The sequence below is a fragment of the Diadema antillarum genome, unplaced genomic scaffold (assembly GCF_040938485.1).
Source record: "Diadema antillarum isolate AM-2024a unplaced genomic scaffold, OU_Dant_1.0 scf00000022, whole genome shotgun sequence".
NCBI classification, from domain to species: Eukaryota; Metazoa; Echinodermata; class Echinoidea; order Diadematoida; family Diadematidae; genus Diadema; species Diadema antillarum.
Window position 1 is genome coordinate 1,456,343 of NW_027270911.1, and position 23,347 is coordinate 1,479,689.

At 40.4% G+C, this 23,347-nt stretch overlaps 1 protein-coding gene across 2 annotated transcripts in view; it reads right to left on the reverse strand.

The window, feature by feature from the left end:
* Positions 1-7,391: 7,391 nt before the first annotated feature.
* The window catches only part of LOC139731603 (uncharacterized), a 43,845-nt gene continuing 27,889 nt past the window's right edge, over positions 7,392-23,347 (reverse strand). For both annotated transcript variants that reach the window (XM_071642495.1, XM_071642503.1), the window contains exons 3-7: positions 22,051-22,190; positions 19,772-20,006; positions 10,567-11,433; positions 9,134-9,248; positions 7,392-8,816 (exon numbers count right to left, since the gene is read on the reverse strand). In XM_071642495.1, the coding sequence (XP_071498596.1) occupies positions 8,415-8,816; positions 9,134-9,248; positions 10,567-11,433; positions 19,772-20,006; positions 22,051-22,190 (1,759 nt within the window). In that variant the 3' untranslated portion in view covers positions 7,392-8,414. The remainder of the gene's footprint in view (positions 8,817-9,133; positions 9,249-10,566; positions 11,434-19,771; positions 20,007-22,050; positions 22,191-23,347) is intronic.

A 23,347-nucleotide genomic window follows, 5' to 3' on the forward strand; every position in this document is an offset into this window, starting at 1 on the left:
GGAAGGTCACGAGGCATTTGACAGGCTTTCGTCTCTGGTCCAGAGCGTGATCTAGTGTTATTATCATGGATTTCATAATGTCTTAACTTGGCGCCAATGATGTGTTGTAATGGAAAATACGCCTTGGATTTTGTTTGTTTTTGTTTTGTGTTTCTTTTTTTTTTTACTAAGTTTACTAATGGCGTTTTTGTTAATGTTTTTGTTAATGTTTTTTTTTTAAATGAATCCCCCCAATCTCCCGATCTCTCCTCTCCCACACCCCCCCCCCCCCCAATTTTGCTCGCTCCTTCTCTTCACCTACACACAGAGCACACACAGACACTCACCCACACACACACACATATATATATATACACAGAGACAAATATCCATTCACTTATCCATCCATCCAATCATTCATACATTCATTCATCCATCCATTTGTACATACACTCATTCAGTCATCCGTCCATACATTCATACATACATGTGACATTCATTCATTCATTCATTCATTCATTCATTCATTCATTCATTCATTCATTCCATCCATCCATTCATCCATCCAATCAATTTACCAATCTGCAAGTATGACTCATAAAAAATAAAAAAAAAAACCTAAACTGTTGTAATCATTATGATGCATAGTGGGTGGCTGTGCATGTATGTAGTAGTGGGTTTTTGTTTAATAATGCATCAACACTATTGACATTAAATCTCAACATCATTCCACCCCTTTCTACTACTCAGTAATCCATTGTTTGCTTTTACCAGTGTATTCTCCCTGAATACATGTATCACAGTGGCAAGATTAAAGAGGTAGAGCATGCCACAATACTATCCTCATACTCCTTAGTATGTACCAAAACCCTCCCAACTCTATGAAGTTTTATTGCAAAATGAGCTAAGCGCCATTTTTAAACATATTTCACAGTAAGTCCATCATCAATAGAGCAAAATTAAGCCTTTGCAGTAATACCTCATTTGTAACATGGCAAGGACTATTCTAGAAGTTATGATTAAAAATATCCTGAATTTCCTTATCATTTTCTTTGTTTTTTAGCAGCTTTAATCACAAATATCTCAACTTAACAAAAATGGATTCAGCTTGTTTAGCGATAAAATCTTCATATGTATATCAAAGACTTTTCACACCACTCCAATAACGTCCAATTTGGCATTGAAGTAAGAAAAACAAACACACAAACAAACAAATCAACACTGATAATTTGCTTTTCCTGTTTTTTTTTTTATTCACCAGTTCTTGTGAACAGCAACATCTTTCAATAAGTTTTGAATGGCACACACACATTTCCCTTTTCAAAATAAAAGGATACTATTCACCCTCATCCCCATCACTTCCACACAATGCGTACATTTGACAGTTGTCACATGCACAACCACAAGGGTAATTATGTCATATCATATCCAGTAGTCACTCCAATGCAACCAATGTAATCTAGAGGAGATATAAAAAAGAACATGAGCAAAGACTCAAAGACGGGTTGTCAGGAACGACTATAACGATTGAAAAAAACAACGATTTTTTTTTTCTCTATTTGAGTTTTTTTTTTCTGCTTTTTTTCTTTTGCAAGAAAATAGTGAATACACCCTTTAACACATTATAGGACGACTGCAAGACGATAAAACTTCATATTACTCCTGTGTCGAAGTGTAGGTATTACATCACCAAGTAAAAGAGTATTGCAAAGGGGGAAACAAATCTGGTTTTCTCTAGGAAAAATAAAGCTGGCACAGCCTAGCAACAACTCTATATGGATGCAGTGACTAACTGCTCTGTTAAAGACTATGGTGTCTGAAAAAAGACAAGCATAACGAGAGAAATCAATGTCATCGCTTATATTCTAATATTCTTTCTCATTATATCTTGTTTAGTTTATGTACGCTCGGGCAGTGAAGTGTCGACTTCTACAAGAGGCAGTTGTCAGTTTGTAGTTGGTTTGTTCAAAGATTCTGGACACAGACTTTCACAGCAAACAACAAGAATGTCCAAGAGTGAAAATGGTATTATACATGTAACAAGAAGTAAAGTAACAATGATGACAACATAAATAATCATACAAAAACTATAACAATACATGATGGATTATAATTTAACCATGAATAAAACTAAAGCTAGAACAGCAAATGATAATATGGTGGAGTAAAAAGTCTCATTTACACATTTTTTGAATTAATTCACGGCATGGAGAACTTCAGGAACAAATCAAGACAAACTTACTGTTAATGAACAGCAACAATAACAACAACAAAAAGAGAGAAATAAATCACTCAGCTTAACACCTGAAGTGAATAAAACCAATGAAGACTGATGTCGGTACTGGAACCTAAAATCTAACACAACATGCTACTTCTCTGAGAAGCATATGGCTCAAATGGAATATGCATGACACAGTCATTTTGTTTAATACTTCAGTTTAATGAATAATACAAAATCTTTGTAACTGCACCCTCACTAATTTTAAGTACAGGTCTGAAAGTGAGGACAATACATCTTTGCCTGATTATATTCATAATTCATTATTTGCTGGTAAAAACCAAATATGTGTTCACACTAGCCAAATAAAATCAATCCTATGCTGACATAACTGGAAATTCAGTGTCTGGGACTGAGCAGAATATGTCATGTTTGTCTATCATTTCTCTGATGCACATCATACTACAATGGATGCATTAAAAATGTGGTATTGGATTCCACCATGCGTACACATTAAATCAAATCAAATCAAATCAAATCAAATCAAAGCGTGTCTAATCAAATCAAAACTAGCACATGCCTCTAGCAGTGCTTACATTAGTTATGATTTCAGTGGTTTTGCAGACATCTCGAGTTTATCCTGAACGAAAATATCACTTGCACGCTGCATTCACGGCTTGCCCCATCAGAGATGCAATGTTGATCCGTAAGTACACACAGGCACAAAATCTTATCGACAAGAACTCAACTTGGACAAGCAAAGAGTTTTAGATATTACATTCCTTTCAGTGCAAGTACTAGATCAAGAAAGTGTGATTTTATGATAACGATATAATAATTTCTGATAATGCACAGGTTTGCTGTAAACACACACTACTATTTGAACATAACTACAACTCTCCTAGTACCTAAAAAAAAAAGAAACACATACATGCATGCCTCTGATGCTAGATGTTTATCAACAAATATGTGTACATGGGATTACAGAGTAATAACCATTAATATTATATAGTTAACATATTAATAATAACATTAAAATAAACATCATTAAAAAATTATAATTAGCCACCATACATGTATGTTTATTCTTCAATCGTACCTCTGGTGGTTTGGATACAAGGCATGAGTAGATTAGAGAACGAAAGTCATAAATATCTTTAAATCAAGAGTTACGTGGTAACTCTGAGGTTATCACCGTCAAACGAACAATGCGAGAGATCGCTTCTTCTCAGTTTGTGGTGCTATGAGATTACACCAAGAGGACAGACCTTCTCCATTGCTACTCCATGCATTCATGTACTGCACTCGCTATTCCATGCATTCATGTACGGCATTCACAACTAATTGCATTCATATACTGCATTCGTGACTAAATGCATTCACGCACTGCACTCGTTACTCCATGCATTCATGTACTGCACTCCCTACTCTATGCATTCACGTAATGCACTTGTGACTCCATGCATTCATGTACTGCACTCGCTACTCCATGCATTCATATACTGCACTCGATACTCCGTGCATTCATGTGCTGCACTCGCTGCAGAGCAGCTGCTCGATGTGTTACATCCGTCCACAAACAACACAACAACGAATGGAGAAAAGTCGCACCCTTTCACCGTATTTTCAGACACACGATGCATCTGTACGGACTGTACTATCAGTATGCAATATACATGTATAACCATAGAAAATACAGAAGCATGAACAACGATAATCACAAAAAAAAAGAGAGAAAAAGAAAAAGGTTTATTTACATCTCTAAAGTCCTACAATTTTTATATTCACTGGTACCTGTAAACAAATCGTGGATATTTTTTCTGTTCTTTTCTAGCGTTTACTCCATGAAAACATGGTACTAAACTTTCATACAAGTTAACATTTATAATATTAAAATAAAACTTTTCATCATATAATATAGGACTTGACATATTTCACTCTTTTAATTTGGTATTTGTTTTTGCAATTAATGCAATACATCATTATCAGTCTCACATATCATTACTGATATTATGTCACAAATAGCTCACAAAATATATAATAATTACAAAAAAAATCCCCTCTGTATTCTTCATTTAACAGTGGGTGTAGTAGGAAGATGGTGAATTACAAAAACTGGACAAAAAAAGTCCATACGTATAATTGTCTTATATTCTACAGCGACCTATATACATGTGAAGATTTGTGTATTGTTACATATATGACAGTAATATACTGTACGGTATATTGTACCGATACTATACACATTTTCATGTTTGACGCCAATACTGACTCGGCTGACCTCACGACGCAGTGCAATATAAATAAATGTCGGCATCACATGCAGGATATTACAGAGGCCATATACATACTGAAATAAGGGGGAAAAATATACAAACATCACCCACTCTCACAGTCATACATAACTCCCAAACTTTTCAACGAAGTACAGAGTAACAAACACTAATCAATCACAGGAGAAACCTTCACCCATCCGGTCCCCGCTTTTCCGAGAGACTACGTCAATCGGCGATTGTGAGGGTTGGGCGTAAATGACGTGGCCAGTAATTTGCCGTCCCGTGAAATCTGTTTCCCACGCTGCACTGCGGGGACGGACAGACAGCTGAACAGCAGTGAAGGCATACAGAGCTCGCATATTGTTGCAGCGAGAGACGCAGAGTAGTTTTTAGGACCGAGAGTAACGACTGGGGCGTGGATGAAAGCGGATACCACGGCTTTGGCCTTACACCGATATCCTGCTTTCTCCACAAAGCAGTGAACTTCTGTAAACACAGCAGCTGCCCTTTTTAGCCATGACACTTCTTTACACGAGACAGGTTCAATATGTACGGCTGCACGAATTACATAACCCTATTCAGAGCATATCAAGTGTTGTTTTGTTTGAACCATCTAACCTACGCACGTGACCTCATGCCTTCATTCATTTAACGAGACTCTGGAAATAAAAACTGTCATTTGTGAATAATTGTACAAAAATGAACCTAGCTTCGTGTTTAGACTTCACAGTGTGAAACTCTTTATGCACTGAAGCCAAAATATTTGAATTACATTAGAGAACAAGAGAGAGGGGGAGAGAAAGAGAAAGAGAGAACAAGGATATGGCGAAGACGAGATCATATTTGGCATGAAAACTGAAAGCAGTTCCCCCAAAACCGAGCAGCCAATCATACAGGCACACATAAGAACTACTCCCCTGCCCCCCCCCCCCCCTATCTCTTCTTCTTATCGATAGCCAGAGATCTTCTGTTGGTGGTGGTGGTGGTGTGCATTTAACATGCACAAAGATATCCAAAGCCTGTTCAGTAAAAGAAACATAATGCTTATCCACTAAAATGATTACACACTGAGTACATCTACAGCAAAAGATTTGTGATGCTACCTTATGACCTGACAATCACTGGATTAAAGCTATCATGTGAAAACGGCAAATCTCCTTGCACAAAATTGCCGATAATACTCCAAGGAGCAGAGAGGACAGCTATACAAAGCATTTGCCGGTGGTGAGAATACTGCAGTGCTTTATTAACTCATCACCAACTAACACGCAACTTGCGTGTAAGTTGGTGAGAGTTAGTGAAGAATTGACGCAATGATACACACTGCAGTCTGCCAATCTGGGCAACCATCCATTCCAGAGAGAAAGGGGAAAAACAGAAATGTGACAAAAACTGCAACCGATTCCAACATCCGCATTCTTGTGCGTACTTGACAAATTTCGTAAAAACCACAATACTTTGCATTATACCTCGGCTAGGAATCGTCCATTATGGGCTTATGGCCAAAAATCTTTTCAGATCACAATCGGTAATAATCAATGGTAAAAATGGTAGCACTGTGAATGTGTCTACTGGTCTACAATCAACTATGTCATTTAGGTTGGTGAAAGGTAGAACGCATGGACACAAATTGCCGAGGAAATGCAGGACTTTTTTTTTTGTCTTCCTTCTTTCCTTTTTGCTTGGTTTTCCTTTTTTTTCTTTCTTTCTTTGAACAAAAGTGCAGGTTTGGAAGGACAGCTTTTTCATTGCTGTGTTATGAAGTCAGAGAGGACGGGGCAGTCTCGACGAATAGCTGCATTACAAGTAGTACGGTGGCAGCAGAGGAGAGTAATCTAAGAGGCTAGCTCAGCTGAGCAAAGGCACACTAGTGTAGCAGTCGAAATAACCTGAATACACTGAACTATGTATGTCTGGCCAAGGTTAGTCTGTGTTTTATACATACTGCGCTTTGGAAGCTGTGTACACCATGACCTACACATGCTGCCAGCAGGCTTTAGTTTCACTCTCGCCCCATCCAAGTTTCAGAAACAAAGTATGCGGCGATGGTCGCCAGATTGTAACTTGAGATCTATCACGAAAATTTTAAAAAGAAAAAGAAAAAAAGAAAAATTGAGGGCCAAGGAGTTATGGCGCGGCCTTCCTTTCCATGCTTACTTAACAAGTTGCGAATCTGCATACATTACTGAAGGTTGCCGTTTTTTTACCTTCCTGGAGTCACAAATTTGAGCAGTATCGAGGGCAAAATATCAAGGGCAAAATATCAAGGGCAAAATATCACACACACACAACCACAGAATTTCCTCTCCTACCTAAACTCGCTACACTACACCACTTATAAAATGTGCCTGACATTAATGGTCGACATCATGTACATGTATGTCTGTTTCTTTGTCTTTTTTTTTTTAATGAACACATCATTGAAAGTTTGAGGAAAATCAGACAATCCGTTCAAGAAATATGAATTTTTGAAGTTTTTGTGCAGTACCCGCTGGATGAGAAGACTACTGCAGTGTATGAATAACTTAGATGTCACATGCGTACAACAATATAAGGAAAATATAAAGAGAATTTCACAAAATTCCATCTTTTGAAAAAAGTACACATTCCCCTGACTCGTTACCGACAAATGTTATGGGTAATATTATTCCCCCTGCCTTTCGAAAGAGGCAAGTCAAGTGCTCTTTTATTATGCGAAAAAAGTGAAAATATGTTGAATTTTCTTTTACATTTTCTTTATACTGTTGTACGCATATGACTCACAAGCTGTAGTAGTCTCCTCATCCAGCGGTTCAAACACAAAAATTTAAAAAATTCATAACTTTTGCATCGATTGTCCAATTTTCCTCAAACTTTCACTGATGTGTTCTGCTAATATTGTTGCATTTTCTCAATCCTTATGTTTATGAATTTAAATGCAAAACATGAGAACTGACTGGATGATGAGTGATATCTCCAACAAGTCATTCAGTATACTGAAAGAATGGCAGAGATGTGTATTCTATAGTTTGTTAAAAATCAATCCAGCTTAGGTGGGAAAGAAAAGGGGGGGGGACATTTGCCTCCCTGGGATTATAATGAATACACCCAACCCTACTATAATCAGATTGACAAGAGCATAAACATGAACATTCCCTTTAAAAATGCTTTCTCTGCTTACATGACAGCCGTAGAGATTGAACAAGACAGAGGTACAGTCTCTAGGCCATGCCACTTTGTGCAAACCAAGAAGTACGACAAAATATGATACAGCACAGAGAGCCGCGTACTTCAATATATATCGTGCAGATTACGTAGGTCGCAACAGCATCCTAATCTCAAAAATAGCCTACTCGATTGTCACAATCACAAGCAGTGGGGTCGAGGCGGAAACATCCAATTTATCGATTTCATACTTGAATTGGTAACTGTGGTGCCTCGGGACAGAGGGGCATGTCTGTTTATCGCTTGTGGTGTTATCTACAGGGTTTATAGCTGTGATTATCTTCCCTTACTACTATCAGGGCTGCAAGTTGCTTGTATCATCAGCTCTAATACACATTTACACACTCTAGCCCTGAAAGATAAGACCCTTGGAATAACAGGATATGGACCATGATCCCTGCCGCTCATATATCAACTCTATGCTACAAATTTCACACTCATTGTTGTTGTTTTTTTCTTTTTGCACTTTGAAGGCAAAAGATGAAGTGTTAATCATAGTCACAGGCGACAGCTAAGTGCACCACATTGATTTACTTCTCATTACAAAAAGTAGAAATTTGACAATAGTTTTAGCAAAGCATTAAGTATCTCCATGCTTTTGACTGTCTTAATGATGTTGGTCATCGTGTGGTGAATTCACTCCTTAAGCCTTTAAGGTCCAGAGGCCTCAAAGCCTATTGACTCTGTAGGTATACATGTTGTCAAAGAGACTGAAGGAGTCAAGCACTCCTCGTTCGTCATGGCCGGACTGAATACTCACTCCATGACCTGTCTGAGAGTCCACTCGGGTTCTCGTCTGGCACTCTGGGGAACATGGAGGACAACAGCTGCTCCTGGCCCAACTCAGAGCCCATCCACGCCCTGGATCGGGCAGCCTCCGAGGTCTGCATGGGGCCCGTAGATTGTAGGAGGCCGCCGCGCCCCTGGTGACCGGGCCCCAGCCCCAGGCTGCCTGAGGCGAGGCCAAGACCTCCCGAGTTCCCGCCGCCCGGCAGCAGGGGCGGGCCCCACATGGAGGAAGAGGACGACGCCGGCGACGGGGAGGAGGAGGGATACATGAAACTCTTTGGCTGGGACTGAGGGTGAGCTGCAAGCGGTGAAAAATAGCCTTCATCCTCCAAAGCCATACTCACAGCTGCCTGCAAATGAAATGTATCACGAGAATGACAGAAATTTAAGACTCAGTGCAAGAACACAATGCTAGGATTTGACTATGCATGCTCACAAATCCCAAATTGAGGATATTTCATTCCCCCATTCCCTGTTGCTGTTTCTTGCTGTGCTTTTGAGATATCCCTTGTAATTAGCCAAGATGGAATTTTATTCCTTGTTAAAATGTTCATCTTCTCTCTCTTTCCCCTCCATTTATTCAGCATCTTAACACATGATTACACTAACCAAATATTTATGACACAATGGCACCACTCATAAAGAGTTCTCGATGATTTGTGCTCACCTGGCTGTTGAAGTCACCCGAGATGGCTGGCCTGGGTGGAGGCTGCGTCCTCCTGTACGGGTTGCTGGTAGGATACGAGTGGTGCCTCTCCTCTTCGTAGCCCACGGAGTGCTTCCTGAAAGACAACGAATGTTGGTAGACTCGTGTCACAAACAGCCATTGGGGTGGGGTGGGGTGTGGGGAAGGGGGAGGGAGGCGGGAAGGCTGTTTGCACAGCTTTGCTCATTTCTTAGCACAACAGTAATTAATGTGTTGCCATGCATACACCACTGGCCTTGTCAGATTCAAATCCTAGGCAAGGACGTTTTACTTCAGTTTTCCCCATTTTGATCCAACAAAGAATGCGTACATGTCAATGCTGGGGTAAAAACACAAAAGCAAAAAACACTAACGGCTGGGTCTGAGATGGTCAGTGCTGATAATCTTATGAAGCTTTTTCACTTTCTTTTTATGTTATTTTCAACCTGGGTAAATAAGACCATATCATGGTTACTATCAAGACAAGCAAGGTCACTTTCACTTAATATGGAGTGTAAGAGTTGCTCGTAAGGCTGCGTTCACATAGAAGTATACGGTATTTGGTATTCGGCATTCGGTATTTGGTATTCGCTATTCGCTATTCGCTATTCGGGCACCCAGTACACCATCACCCGCACCGTCAACTCACCATCCCATGCAGTGAGGATTTCTTCCTCCTACATCCCAGCAAATCTTATTAACAATTTCTAAACTGCATCAGAATGTCAGTCTACATGCTTATTTTTCCTAAAGGGCAAATCCAGATCAAAATTGTCATTATTTCATAAACGAGGGATGGTATACGCTGCAAGAAAATCGAACAAGCTTGATTCCCACTACGCTATACTATTCTATGCTATTCGGTACTTTCAAATAGTGCCCTCTTGTGTGAACCGGTGTGAGGAAATCCTATCGTTCAAGGCAAGCTATTCGCGTGCCCTCGAAAACGAGCCCCAAATACCCGAATAGTATACTTCTATGTGAACGCAGCCTGATGGACTAGGCAGCACTTGAGAATGAGCTCAAGCTCACAAGTACAATAATAGTGTTGAGCACACACACCATGCCAGCTAAACTGGCCACAATGAGGAAATCCCATAGAGACTGTAGTGTATAACGCCATCGCAGCCCAAGTATTGAGGAATACGTCGTTACAGTATTTCTTTTAATGCGATGTCAATCCAAGCTCAGTGGCTGTTCCTGATAAGTGGACGGTATACCACTAAAGTAGAACATTCTATGCATACACACAGAAAGAAGAAAACACACAAAACAATAAAACCTGACGATGTGAATGTGGCGGTGAACACGCACAGCAGGCTCTAAGTCAAAGTTGTGCAAGATTGACGAAAAGGAGGAAGTGGAGAAGAAAACAAGAAGAAAACAGAAATGAATAAAAGCAGGCGGTTGCTCACTTTGAATCCTGAAGACTCATCAGCTGGAAGCCCTGGGTAAAGTCTTCCATCCCGTGGTAGCTAGGATGTTGGGGGAGACTATGGTTGTTGGATCCCGCAGATGGAAGGGAGATGCGCTTTGACGAGCCGGTGGCCTGGTGGCTGTAGTAGTCGTGGGAAGGGTGGGAAGGCAGAGGGGCCGTCCTCATCTCCCGCTGTGGGGGGTGGTTCTGGTAGGACTGGTACTGCGGGAGGGGCGCGGTCCTCATGGCTCTGTTGGGCAGCTGCTCGGCCGGTTGCCGCGGGTGATAGGCTGATATCCTCTGGTTGGACCACTGCGCGGGCATGGAGGAGAGGGGCTGGGGCATGGCCATTCCGTTCGTCTGGTGGTGGGCGGGGCTGGGACGGAATCTCGCGGCATCTTCCCGGGCGGGAGGCCGGGACGCGGTGACGGAGCGCTGCGATCCCGTGAGAGGCACAGTCTTCATGCCCGAGGTGTGTCTGGGCGGATTCATCATGGGCAATGTGGTGGCACCCTCGTGGAGTGGGATGCTATCCATAGGGAGACTCCCCAGGAGCTCCGTGCCGCTCCCACCAAGGACCCCGTTCTCCTTCCACGGCATGTGGCTCTGCTCCATGGCCCTCGCCTGCAGCTCGTCACGGACCTGCTGCTCCTTGCGTAAGCGATCCTTCTCCATCAGGACCTCACTGGTGGGTCTCTGGCTCCGAGTGCGCTCGGGGTGGCTGTACTTGCACTTGTTGCCGTAGGTGCACTTCTTGCCATAGGGGCACGGCTGCATCTGGTGGGTCGGCTTGGCGGGTGTCTTGCGCAAGAAGTTCTCGAGGCTCGGACCGTGCCTGCCCAACGGGTCATCGGGTGGCATAAACCTGCAACACACGGTCAATGCAGTCAATATGAATCAGCATGCTTCATACTGAGACTTGCACAATACATGACAAGAAGCACTCTATTCAAATCATATTCTATCATTATTGTTCTGCACTATCATTTTTTTTTTTCTGCCTTTTTGGCAGAGCATCATTATCTCTTATTTTCTTTCGAATAACAAAGTTAATATGAGAATTGCCTGTTTCTTTGTTTCTTTTTTTTTAAATACGGTTTTAAAAAACTCATTGCCAACCTCAGTGCTGTTTTTTCAGAAAGTCCCTGACAACATAAAACAACAGATGATACAGTAAAAATTATAACTTATTTACAACAAAATAAGAACATATTTTCAATGCAGAAGAACAACAGAGACTATCAACATCAAATAAATAAAGGGCATATCTACAGCAATAGAAAATAAAAAGAAAAGGACCATAAATATTTGCAATATCAGAGATCATGTTAAAAGAAATCGCATGATTAGTGTTGTTGTATAAGTGTTGCTTTAAAAAAAATATCTGCATATATTGGTCCTTAGCTATCACAAATGTGAAGGAAAAAAAAGAGAAGAAAAAGGGATTCTGAAAATCATGTTCATAAATCTTTTCCTACATCTGCTCTCATGACAACAAGATCAAAATTTCATCAATGTGACATCTGGGAAGACGTTCATCGATTGAATCAGTTGTCTTTTAACCACTTCATCTGTGGATGATTCACACTGATTCAGTTTAGATGATCTCTATGACTTTAGTGCAATATGTCAGCACTTTCACCTTTTGCATAGTTTCCCCAGCTCTCTTTGGGGAAGTGTGTAAAAAGATTAGGTGTGTCTGTGTGAGAGAGTGTGTGTCACCATATTTGTGAATGAGCAATTTCACTCATGTTGTTAAAGGGGCATGTCCTACACGTGTTCAGAATCAATTGTGCATGTGCACGACATCCCAAACGTGCACAGGACAGCACAGCGAAGCAATTATTTGCTTCATTGGGAAGCCAAGGCAGTGCTGTGCAAAAATAAAGGGGAACTCCCCTATTTCAGTGCACTTGCAGAAAAAAGCCCCTGTACAACACAGTCTATACTGTGCCTTAGCTGTGGACTTTGAACTCATGTCTGGCAGTAGTCTTAGCATTTCAGACCCTTGTCACTGTCCACTTCACTGTGTTTGACAAGAACATGTAAGCGAGGAGAATTGAGAAATTTAGGACCTGTTTAGGGTTCACAAAATCTGCTTTTAGCCCTGCATTCTTGCTTCCATTTCTGTGACATCATAGCCTAATTTTAAATACGACATACATGTACGATAAAAATTGTGAGACTGTGATACTTTTTTTTTTTCCTCGGGGGAACGTATAGAAACAGGAAATGCACTGGATATATAAGCAGACAATTTGTTGAATCCTGCTAGTTTCACTCTTTGGTTTAAACTTGAAAATGATTAAACGATGAACTTCTCTTTTCCTACAGTGCCAAGGACCCTCACGTGCTCAAATGGCTCTCACAATCATTTCTGACACTCACTGTGTACATGACAAACACTGTAAAGCACTCGCTCTTTCCCACACAACAAAATGGCAGAAATCAGTCATTACTCCAAGCACAGTCTCTCTATGTGACTTGAACCCACCAGCGCATCAAGCACTCGTAAGGAGGCTACTGAAGTGGCCTCTTTGAGTACCCACTGAAGCACAGGCGCAAAGGCCATAGTAAAGGGCAACCCCATCTTCACTTGTTGTTTTCCAAAGCCCTATCCCTTTTTATCCCGCTTTCCCACAGACCTGTATGGCATTCACAGCACACTGAGCATGGCTTTCCACGACAGTGGTACGGGGTACTGTGCAAACAGGTGCATATTACACACAACCCAGGGTACAGTTTGTACAAGTACCTGCCCGCATAAATACACAGAATCAACAACATTATGAGTATAACAGAACAAACTAGAAATGTCGCTATGGCGACTGGTATGCCTCCGCCATAATGCATGATTCTCCTAATAGGTCTATAGTACATGTGGACAATGTGTGATTACATTTTCACAAAATTGGCAAAATATAAAAATGACATGTTTGTCACAAATGTATCGAATGTTCACCTTCCTTAATTGGAAATAGGAGAGCATGAATTTGGGGATTTAAGAACTTAAACTTCGACTTTGACCCTTTCATAAGTTTATGCACTTTTTCAAGGTAATTTTCAAGGTATGGAGAAAAAGTGCAATTTCTGTATTGAACAGTAAATTGTTATCATTTTTATCTGGCCTTTGATTCATAATGCAAGAGAATCACTGTCAGGCAGAACATACATAATTATGTACTAAGTTTAAAGATAACTTGAGCCACTTCCGAGATAGAGAGAAAGAAGTAAGTTCAGCACTTTCACTTGATCTTCGACCTTTTGACCTTTGACCTTCTTGGCAAAGAAAAAAAAAATCCCAGAGAATCTCTAGTGGGTAATACATGCATAAATCAAGTTAAAAAAGAATAATCCTGCTGGCATTGCATAAATATAAGGAAAATAGTAAAATTTTGGGAAGTATTGCCCTTGACCTTTGACCCCATGAACCCCAATTCCCTAGATAACCACTGCCAGTCATACATGCACATATACTTTGTTCCATAAAGATACCTTGAACAATTTCCAAGATACAGAGAAAAAAGTAAAATTTGAACATTTTACTTGACCTTTTGACCTTTTACCTTTTGACCTCATGACCCCAAACTTTCACCAGAGAATCCTAATTGGGTAATACATGTATACACTAAGTTTCAAGAAAATATCTTCAGGCATTGCATAGATATGGGGGAAATAGTGAAATTTTAAGCATTTGACCTTGACCTTTTGACCTTTGACCTTGAGCATGCGCACCCAAAAGTTGATAGGCACAACTTCACCCCCTAATACACACACATGCCAAGTTTCATTAGGATACCTCAAAAGGTTTTGATAGTTACCCTGTCCACAAAATTCATTACGGACGGACGGACGGACGGACGGACGGACGGACGGAAGGACGGACGGACGGACGGACGGACGGACGGAAAGACGGACGGACGGACGGACGGACAACCCGAAAACATAATGCCTCCGGCACCACTTCGTGGCGGAGACATAAAAAATATGAAGATTGCAACATCTGTAGGACTACTTGGTCAAATGGATGTGCTCACTGCCCCTCCTCCTCCTCAGCCCTCCCCCCACCAAAAAAAAAAAAAAAAAAAAAAATAGATGTCTTGAGCTCCAGACGACGGGCCACTACATACTACAAGCAATGTGCTTCTTTCCAAATTTGCATGTTCCTAGTGACACGTGAAGATGACTTCACTCGTTGCACAGTGCCAAAAATGGCAGTGGGTTTTTAAATATAGGTCCAAAATGTGGGGGTGTTATAGAAAAGTTAATTCCAAAAATATTTACTGTAATAACAATTTGCAAATTAAAGGTATAACCACAATCCATGACATAACATTTATCGACACTGTTGAAACACCTACACTAATCAGAAAAATGTTTGTTTGTTTGTTTGTTTGTTGGTGGGATTTTTTTCAGGCACAGCAAGGAACACTGTCATAGCTCACTGTTAGCATTAAAATGAAAATTACATCCACAACTGTGATGCAAACCAACATCAGACGTCTATTGTTGGATCTAGAGATGACATTTAGCGGAAAATTGGATGGTGTGATAACACACGACATGATGTTATCGTTAATGTATTCACTCAGAATAGAAACTCGAGGAGTGCGTAGGCAGTACACATTTTAGGAGGATGTCTGGTAAACACTGGCTACTCGATTTGAGTACAGATTGAATATGCTCAGGTATACTCTTATATCACAAGGTATACATTGTACCCTGTTATCGTTCTTTCTTTCTCTTAGCTTAATCACCAACTGCAGTATTAAAGAGACCACAGTCAACCTCCTCCTCCCCCTCCCCTTTTCTGGCACAAAAATAGTAACACTATTACATGATCCTTCTCGAATGCTTGTGAGCAGAACAATGCACAATGCCTTTCTTTTCATGTGAATCCCTTGCATAAAGCTGACTGTGCATCGGGGAACTGGAAGGAAATCCACTGAGTACAGAGACAGTGCATAGCAAACACATCAACATTTCCCAGTTTTTGAAATACGAGCAGAACAGGCGATCAATATGGCATTTTAGAGTTGCATCATGTAAGCAAAAATTCCAAAACTTTAGATATTGCAAATATAGGTGGAATAGATGGGACTAAGGTGGTCTCAGATACCAATAAAGAGTTATGTAAAAATTCACTGAAGATGCTATTAAGAGGAAGTACAGGTACAGTTTGGGTGGGGATTAAGCTCGCCAGCGAAAGAGAATGTTTGATTTCCTCCGCCCCTTCGCACCCGTTGTTCAAAACAAAAGGGGAAGTAGCGGAGCTTCTCGAAACTGACTTTGGCAGTGAGCAGGCACAGGGGGGCCTTTTGCCTTGTTTTGATCAACATCTGCTCCTGAGTGTTGCACACTTTCGACAAAACTCTGCCCAGTCATTGAAAAATCTTGTCTTTGAAAATGCAACAACTGCTTGTTCTTTGAAATTAAATAATGATAATTATGACAAGATGAAAAGTACGCATTTGGAATCTGTACATGGGATACTCTTGTGTTTCACATCCTCAATACCATTTTCAGAAGAAAAAAAAAAATATATGTATGAATATATATACACAGAAATGCCCTGTTGGGTTATTCGATCAAAGAGAATCTACATGCACTGTATATGCAGGAAACAGTTTTCTGTTGGAACATGGAAATTACGCACTTGGAATCTGTATGGGATACTCCTGTGTTATGAGCGCTGGACATAATTTGGTAAATACCTGGTGACTATATCACCTACATGTTTAAGTGGCCTCGAGAGCAGGTTAGTTCCACACCACAGCACCAGGATTTGGTCAAGAACTGTAATCTCATTCCACGACTAATCCTCCCCAACCAAGAATTGGGAAAACCAGGAACCTCAACCCAGGGTTTGTTCGCTTAGGGTTTTTGTTTGTCTGTTCATTTGTTTGTTTGTTCCTTATATTTGCCTGTTTTTCACATTTTAGTTTGCACACCTGCCATCCCTGATTTCTAATTAATATACATACATATGGGAAAAATGTTGCTAAAATATGACTCTTTAATGCGCAAACACACACACACACACACATGCAAACACATACACACACAAATAGGGAGGTAAGGTTGAATAAAAGCTTTGAAGAAGCTTAAAGAAGAAGAATATTCCTATAAAACAAAAATACATGTAGTTGACAGGTAGATGTTTATGTTAGAAGTGACTTGAAAATATCATCTTTCTACTCAATGTTCAATGTGGGTTGTCATTTATTTGAGCATCACTTTTTAACTTTGGTCATTGATTGCTCCAGATGACATTGACATTTAGAAAGAATTTTCTTCTGACTCTGTAGATTTCAGCACAAGTTTACATTTTATAGGATGATTTTTTTTTCACGCGTCAGCCACACATGCACAGGAAAAGCTTGTAGGAACAATATTTCCTGAAGATTCTTTGCTATCATGGACCACACACGGGTAAAAGGGCTTCCTTTTTGTATCCGCAATGGGTTTTCATGTTGTTTGTTCTGTCACTCTGCACTGGGGAATTTATCTCACCTTTATCCGCAGACAAAAACAATGATGCACAAACACATGTAAACCACACAGGCAGAGGCATTTCACTTACGCAAAAAGTTTAATTCTGTTTGGCATTTTCTTTAATAACTGACATCTTCTAACACAGTGAGGAAAGAAAGGGGGTGTAGGAATGCTATTTGTTGCCAAATTCTTTTTCACTGTTAAAGGGGATGGCTAGTAACGGCCCGTTAACGATCGCCCCGTCACTGTACAGGCATGCTAACCTGGAAACATTGAACTGCACATTACTTGAATATGAGACTATGTATTCTGAAGCAAATAATATTCACACAACAATAGATATATATAATGCACTCTTAAATGAATCCCACAAGGATTGGAACAATCATCCCCCAGCATTCCCACTGATTCCCACAGATCAGTTACTAGCCATCCCCTTTAATGACCAGCACACTGCACATCAACTATATTTGTCGGACCAAAGGGCTACATGTAAAATGTGTACATTGCTGCTGTAATCAGGCAAATTGCAGTACTACCTTTTCCCGTCTTTTGTGCAAGCAATTTATAAACAGTCTTCTTCCTAACTTCCGCTACTTCCTGTTATGTGAATAGCGTAACGCTGAGAAGCAACCAAGAGCCACTTGGTGCAGATCGCTCAAGAGTGAAAGCTCTTTAACCCGTTGAGCACGGACTGATTTGGCTACAACACGCATTTCCCATAGACACCTGCCCGAGTATACTCAGGACTCGTCCTCAATGGGTTAACATGACAATCTGGCTATCCCTGCAGAAGGGCCATAGAGAGAGTGAAGGAAGAGATATCTCCCCACTGTAGGACAACACGCAAGGAGTCCGATCGCCATGGGCCGGTCTCGACTTAGCTCGCGACAGTGAGCCATGAAATCAAGAGCAAGATAAGCCCCCCCCCCCCTCCCCCCCCCCCCCCTCAATCATTCATCCTAAGTGTTTCATTTGGTAGAGCAGAGTTTTAAAAAAAATAATAACTAGAAAAGCACTCTGAGACCTCAGCAGACCTCCACCAAGCAGTTACTTTCCACCGATGATCTTGCTCTTCCCAAAGAGATTTTTTCTCCTCTCTACCAATGGGGAAAAGCTCTTTGGGCTCTTCCATAGAGATTAGTGATTTCCACCCATAGGTCTATACATGCTGAAAAATTGCCCGATTTCCCAATATAGAAGCCTTTGTTACGTCATAAACCCTTAGTGCGCGCATGCAAACCTCAAATACGCGCAGCCTGAACTCCCAAGTTCATTGACCCTACCTGCCAAAATATCAAAAATCCTTCATAAATTCCCAAAAAATTCTTGGATCACTACCAAAAGTTAATTGTTTGTTACTTGTGTCATTCTCAACCTTTCCTGCAAGTTTCATCCCAATCCGTTTACTACTTTTTGAGTTATTTTGAACACGGACAAACGAACGAACTAACTAACGAACAAACCAACGGTAACGAAAACATAACCTCCCCCCTTGGCGGAGGTAATAAAATATCTTTCATTTCAACTCTTTATTTAATCATTTAATTCATGCAGGCTAATTGTTTTACTTGCAGAATCTTCTCCATCTTCTTAAGCCAGCCGCACACTATACAATGGAGTCACGACTTTATGATGGGCAGACTTTGGATCTGAAATAAACAAGCATGTTTATTCTGAGGATATTGTTATTCATTTTGGATCCAAAGTCTGTCAGTCGTATAGTTGTGAGTTGTATAGTGTGTGGCGGGCTTTACATTACCCATACATTTCAGGACATGTAAAGCTCATGTCTCTCTTCAATTCTGTGCATGCATAGCATCTAATGAATTTAACGAGTTCCATCAAATTTTTTGCTCAGATATATAAGAGATGCAAGGAAATACAGAGGGAGCTGCGCCTATTTAACGACGACATCTTGATCATGTTGGCAGCAAAAGATAAAATATTCCCCAGGGCCTGACGAATAAACAAACGCCTACTTCCGGCACACTGCAACCGCATGATAATACGAATTGGCATTGCACATACTTGGCAAGAAGTAAATGTCAGGGACACATCTGTGCACATGCCCCCTCACGTTGACTGGCATGTATTTCATCATCGGCAAATTGGCAACACCGAGTGATTACTCATACAGTTCATGCAATATAGGGAATCACTCTCTTTACAAAACATTTTGAAGCTGAGGATTTATGATTCATCACTAGATGAGGATTAGCGGTTCTTGTATCAAACTGTAATAACTGTCTGACATGGCAGACATATTGGAAAGCAAGTGCTACATAACTTTTTACTTTTAAAAGGGCTATATCATTCACCTTCAGTTGACTGGACAACACAACCAGCAATCAAATCAAATCAAATCAAATTACTACTCTCATTCCTAGGTGCAGAGTAGTGACAGTTTGAAGTGAGATAGGGGTGTATGATCACTTTTATAAATCTGCTTTCGCGAGCACACTGGTAAGAAAAATCTCTCAGATATTTGGGAAGGCCTAGTAATGATAGCTACATCACCTTAGTCCCATCATTAACAGCACTATAGATATCTATGCACAATAAAGGAAAAATCTAAATAAAAATAAATAAAAACCGGTAAAAAAAAAATCTCACATCACAAACTGAGGCTTTAAAGGAATTGAGAATCGTCTTGGACCCTTCAAATCCTGGATTGAAATCATGGACTAAGGTTTAGAGTCACTCACTTGTTCCCGGCAAAGGTGTACATGAGAAGCCGCTCCTCGATCACCTTCTGGTACTCGGGCTTTTCGCCGCTCAGGTCTCGGAAGGTGTCGTTGGACACCACAATGCCGTCCAGCTCCACGGCCAGGTTCAGGATGTAGCGGTCGTCGTAGCACACCATGCGTCGACCCTTGACCCTTCTCGAGGGCGTCCACACCAGTATGCGGGCCTTCTCCAGCTTGATTAGCACCTCCTGATCTGTTGGTTTGTTTGTTTGAGAGGAGAAAAATCAGCATCACTGATATAGTCATAGTGGCAGTCATGAATATATATCTCATACCGTAAAACCAGAAACATTCGCGGCATGAAACTTTCACTAATTGGAGCCAACAGCCTTCTTCATGGCATGAAACTTTTGTGGATTGCCAACAATGATGGTGTACAGCATTGTACGCACATTCAATACATTGTGTAGACAAAAACTTTCGCATGCATTTTACTTTTGCGAATCATGGTTCCTCATGAGTTACATACTCGTGCATGAAAATTTCTGGTCTTACAAAAGTTCATTTTGACTCAAGTGTCAGAAGGCTAGCAGTGACAACCTGCCCCCCCCCCCCCCCCCCCCCCCGACTAAATTTCCTGGAATAATTACACCTGTTACATGCATGGCCTTATCATTAGCATTATTTCTTTTGTTATCTAGTACATATATTTCCCAAAGAAAACAACCTAGGATATTCAAAAATCCATCCAACCTTTCCCTAAATGCCAATACTGACAAATTTGCAATGAATATATCAAGAAAAAGAAACAACAAATGAAAGTTTTGAAATGAGGAAACAAAAGCAAAAAATCATCCTACACCCTTTTAGAGGCGATGGTTTTAAGAGCACTTAGTCTCACCTTGGAGTTTTATTCCATGGCCTCACAAACAAATGACAAACATGATAATCTACTGACTTGGATTAAGGTGTCTTTTTTTCGGTTTAGCCATTAAGAAGGTAGAACTAATGTCCGCTGAAGGTTTTTGACTTGGGGTCATGTTAATCCCAAGAGACTTCAACATTGTCGATGAGTAAACATCCCTACACTGGCACTCCTAATAGTGCCTGGTACCATTAATGGAAGTTGGACTGGAAAAAAAAAATGCTCCTGGCAATATGCAACAGGAAGTTACAAGGTACAAACAAACATAGGAGACAGACCTAGTGCTGGATGTGATATTGGCACACTGCCAAAACTCACACATGAACTCCCTGTACACAAACAACTGAAGTTATCCATTAAGTCTGGGCATTCATGTGAGGAGAATCAACGTAGGTAAAGTCTCAAAACTCTACGTTCGGAAAGAGAAACACCATTAGAGAAAACAAATATGGGTGTGTTCCGAAGATTAAAAAGGAAAAAAACAAAACAAAAAAGCAAGGTTGTGTCGTTTAATAACTGATTTGCTCTACTAAAGCAGAACAGTTTTTATGCTACTTTCCATTGTTTAACAATATCATAAAGACACTGAGACCAAATCTTTATCATTTATGAGATTCATATCGATACTAGTATACAAAATGACTCATTTCAGCCATACAAAAATTTTGTTTTTATGGCCATTTTTTTTTTTTGATTCAGTGCAGACTAATTTCTATCAGACTTTTGAAGCACAGAAAGCAGAACTGATCACACAAAGGAGTGCACAGTGCCTTTGGGTAGGTCACAAAGCACAAGAACCAACGACATCTATGCGGACACTGCTCAACTGCCGTTTACACAACTAGCAGACATTATCAACCTCCTGCTATTAAATGCTGTATACTATCAATAGCTTTAATGTCTTTTGAATCATGCTTGATTTTGTCATTGTTCCTGTTCAGGTTGTGTCAAAGAATGATAAGTCACTTTGTCCTTCAACAAACTTTATACATTGAGCACTACCCATGCCAGCACACAAGTTAAAGGGAACATGAATAGGCTAATCAACATGGTAGGCTGGGGGGGGGGGGGGGGGGAGACATCTCAAAACAAACTGAAATTGAGGTTAAGGTGTTGAAATGAGATACAAGTAGACTGCTACCCCCCTTTTCTCGTATCAAAAGTACAGCGTTATCATAGATGCATGTAACACTGTGTCATTATTCTGTATCTACACATCCAATTCCTGTGAGGGACGGAATTCATGCCACGTTTCAACTTTAAATGGAAGCGTTTAAAAAAACGTCATGTGGTGCACACATCAAATCGGCACATTCCTGCTATGTATCCTGGATGTCTACGTCACAACAAGCGCCGCCACTTCCTGGCCTACCTTGGATGGGCGTTTCCGGCTTTGACTGTTCCTTCCGCCAGCTCGGAACGAAGACGTAGATGACCTTGTGTTTTCGGTTTAGGAACCAGAGCACCACCGTTTCGATGCCCTTGCAGGCAAAGACATTCTTGTTGCCGTAGCTGCCAAAGAGAAGGGGTAGAACCGAGGCTACACGTGAGTTACAAAAGGACGGAGGTATCCAGCCATTGTACTTGATTAAACCGCCGTTTGGGGAGGAAGGAGTAAGGGGCTAACACAATTTAAAGGACAAGTTCACCTTCATAAACATAAGGATTGAGAGAATGCAACAATATTAGTAGAACACATCAGTGAAAGTTTGAGGAAAATTGGACAATCGATGCAAAAGTTATGAATTTTTAAAATTTTTGTGTTGGAACCGCTGGATGAGGAGACTACTACAGCTTGTGAGTCATATGTGTACAACAGTATAAAGAAAATGTAAAGAAAATTCAACATATTTTCACTTTTTTCGCATAATAAAAGAGCACTTGACTTGACTCTTTCTAAAGGCAGGGTGAATAATATTACCCATAACATTTGTCGGTAACGAGTCGGGGGAATGTGTACTTTTTGCAAAAGATGAAATTTTGTGAAATTCTCTTTATATTTTCCTTATATTGTTGTACGCATGTGACATCTAAGTTATTCACACACTGCAGTAGTCTTCTCATCCAGCGGTTACTGCACAAAAACTTCAAAAATTCATAACTTTTGAACGGATAGTCCAATTTTCCTCAAACTTTCAATGATGTGTTGTACTAATATTGCTACATTCTCTCAATCCTTATGTTTATGAAGGTGAACTTGTCCTTTAAGCACACAGTAGGTCCAACAAAGTATGCTCGCTATTCAGAGATAGATCCAACCTTACATTATGTGTCGGCAGCCGCTGACCCTTTGTTAAAATAATTATTCCAATGGCTGTGTTTCTAACAGCCTCACCGAACATCTACAGTATATATCCTGAAACCAACCTCCAAATAAAATCTACAATGCAAATCATTTTTTTTTTCTGGTAATTTAGATTCAGCTCAAACAATATATTGTGGTCGAAAACTATTTTCCTATTTACATGAGATGAGATGTTTGCTACAGATAGAATAACTGCAGTTTAATTTCTGATTACAGAATCATGATTGCTTATAATGAAAGAAATAACATGCATTCAGCAGTAAAAGCAGTGTTATGGACCAGGAGTCTGACATACAGTGTATGTGTAAGTGACAGCCCAGTGCAGAGTCTAATTCTGTTGTATGGACTTCCTATTATCCAAGTA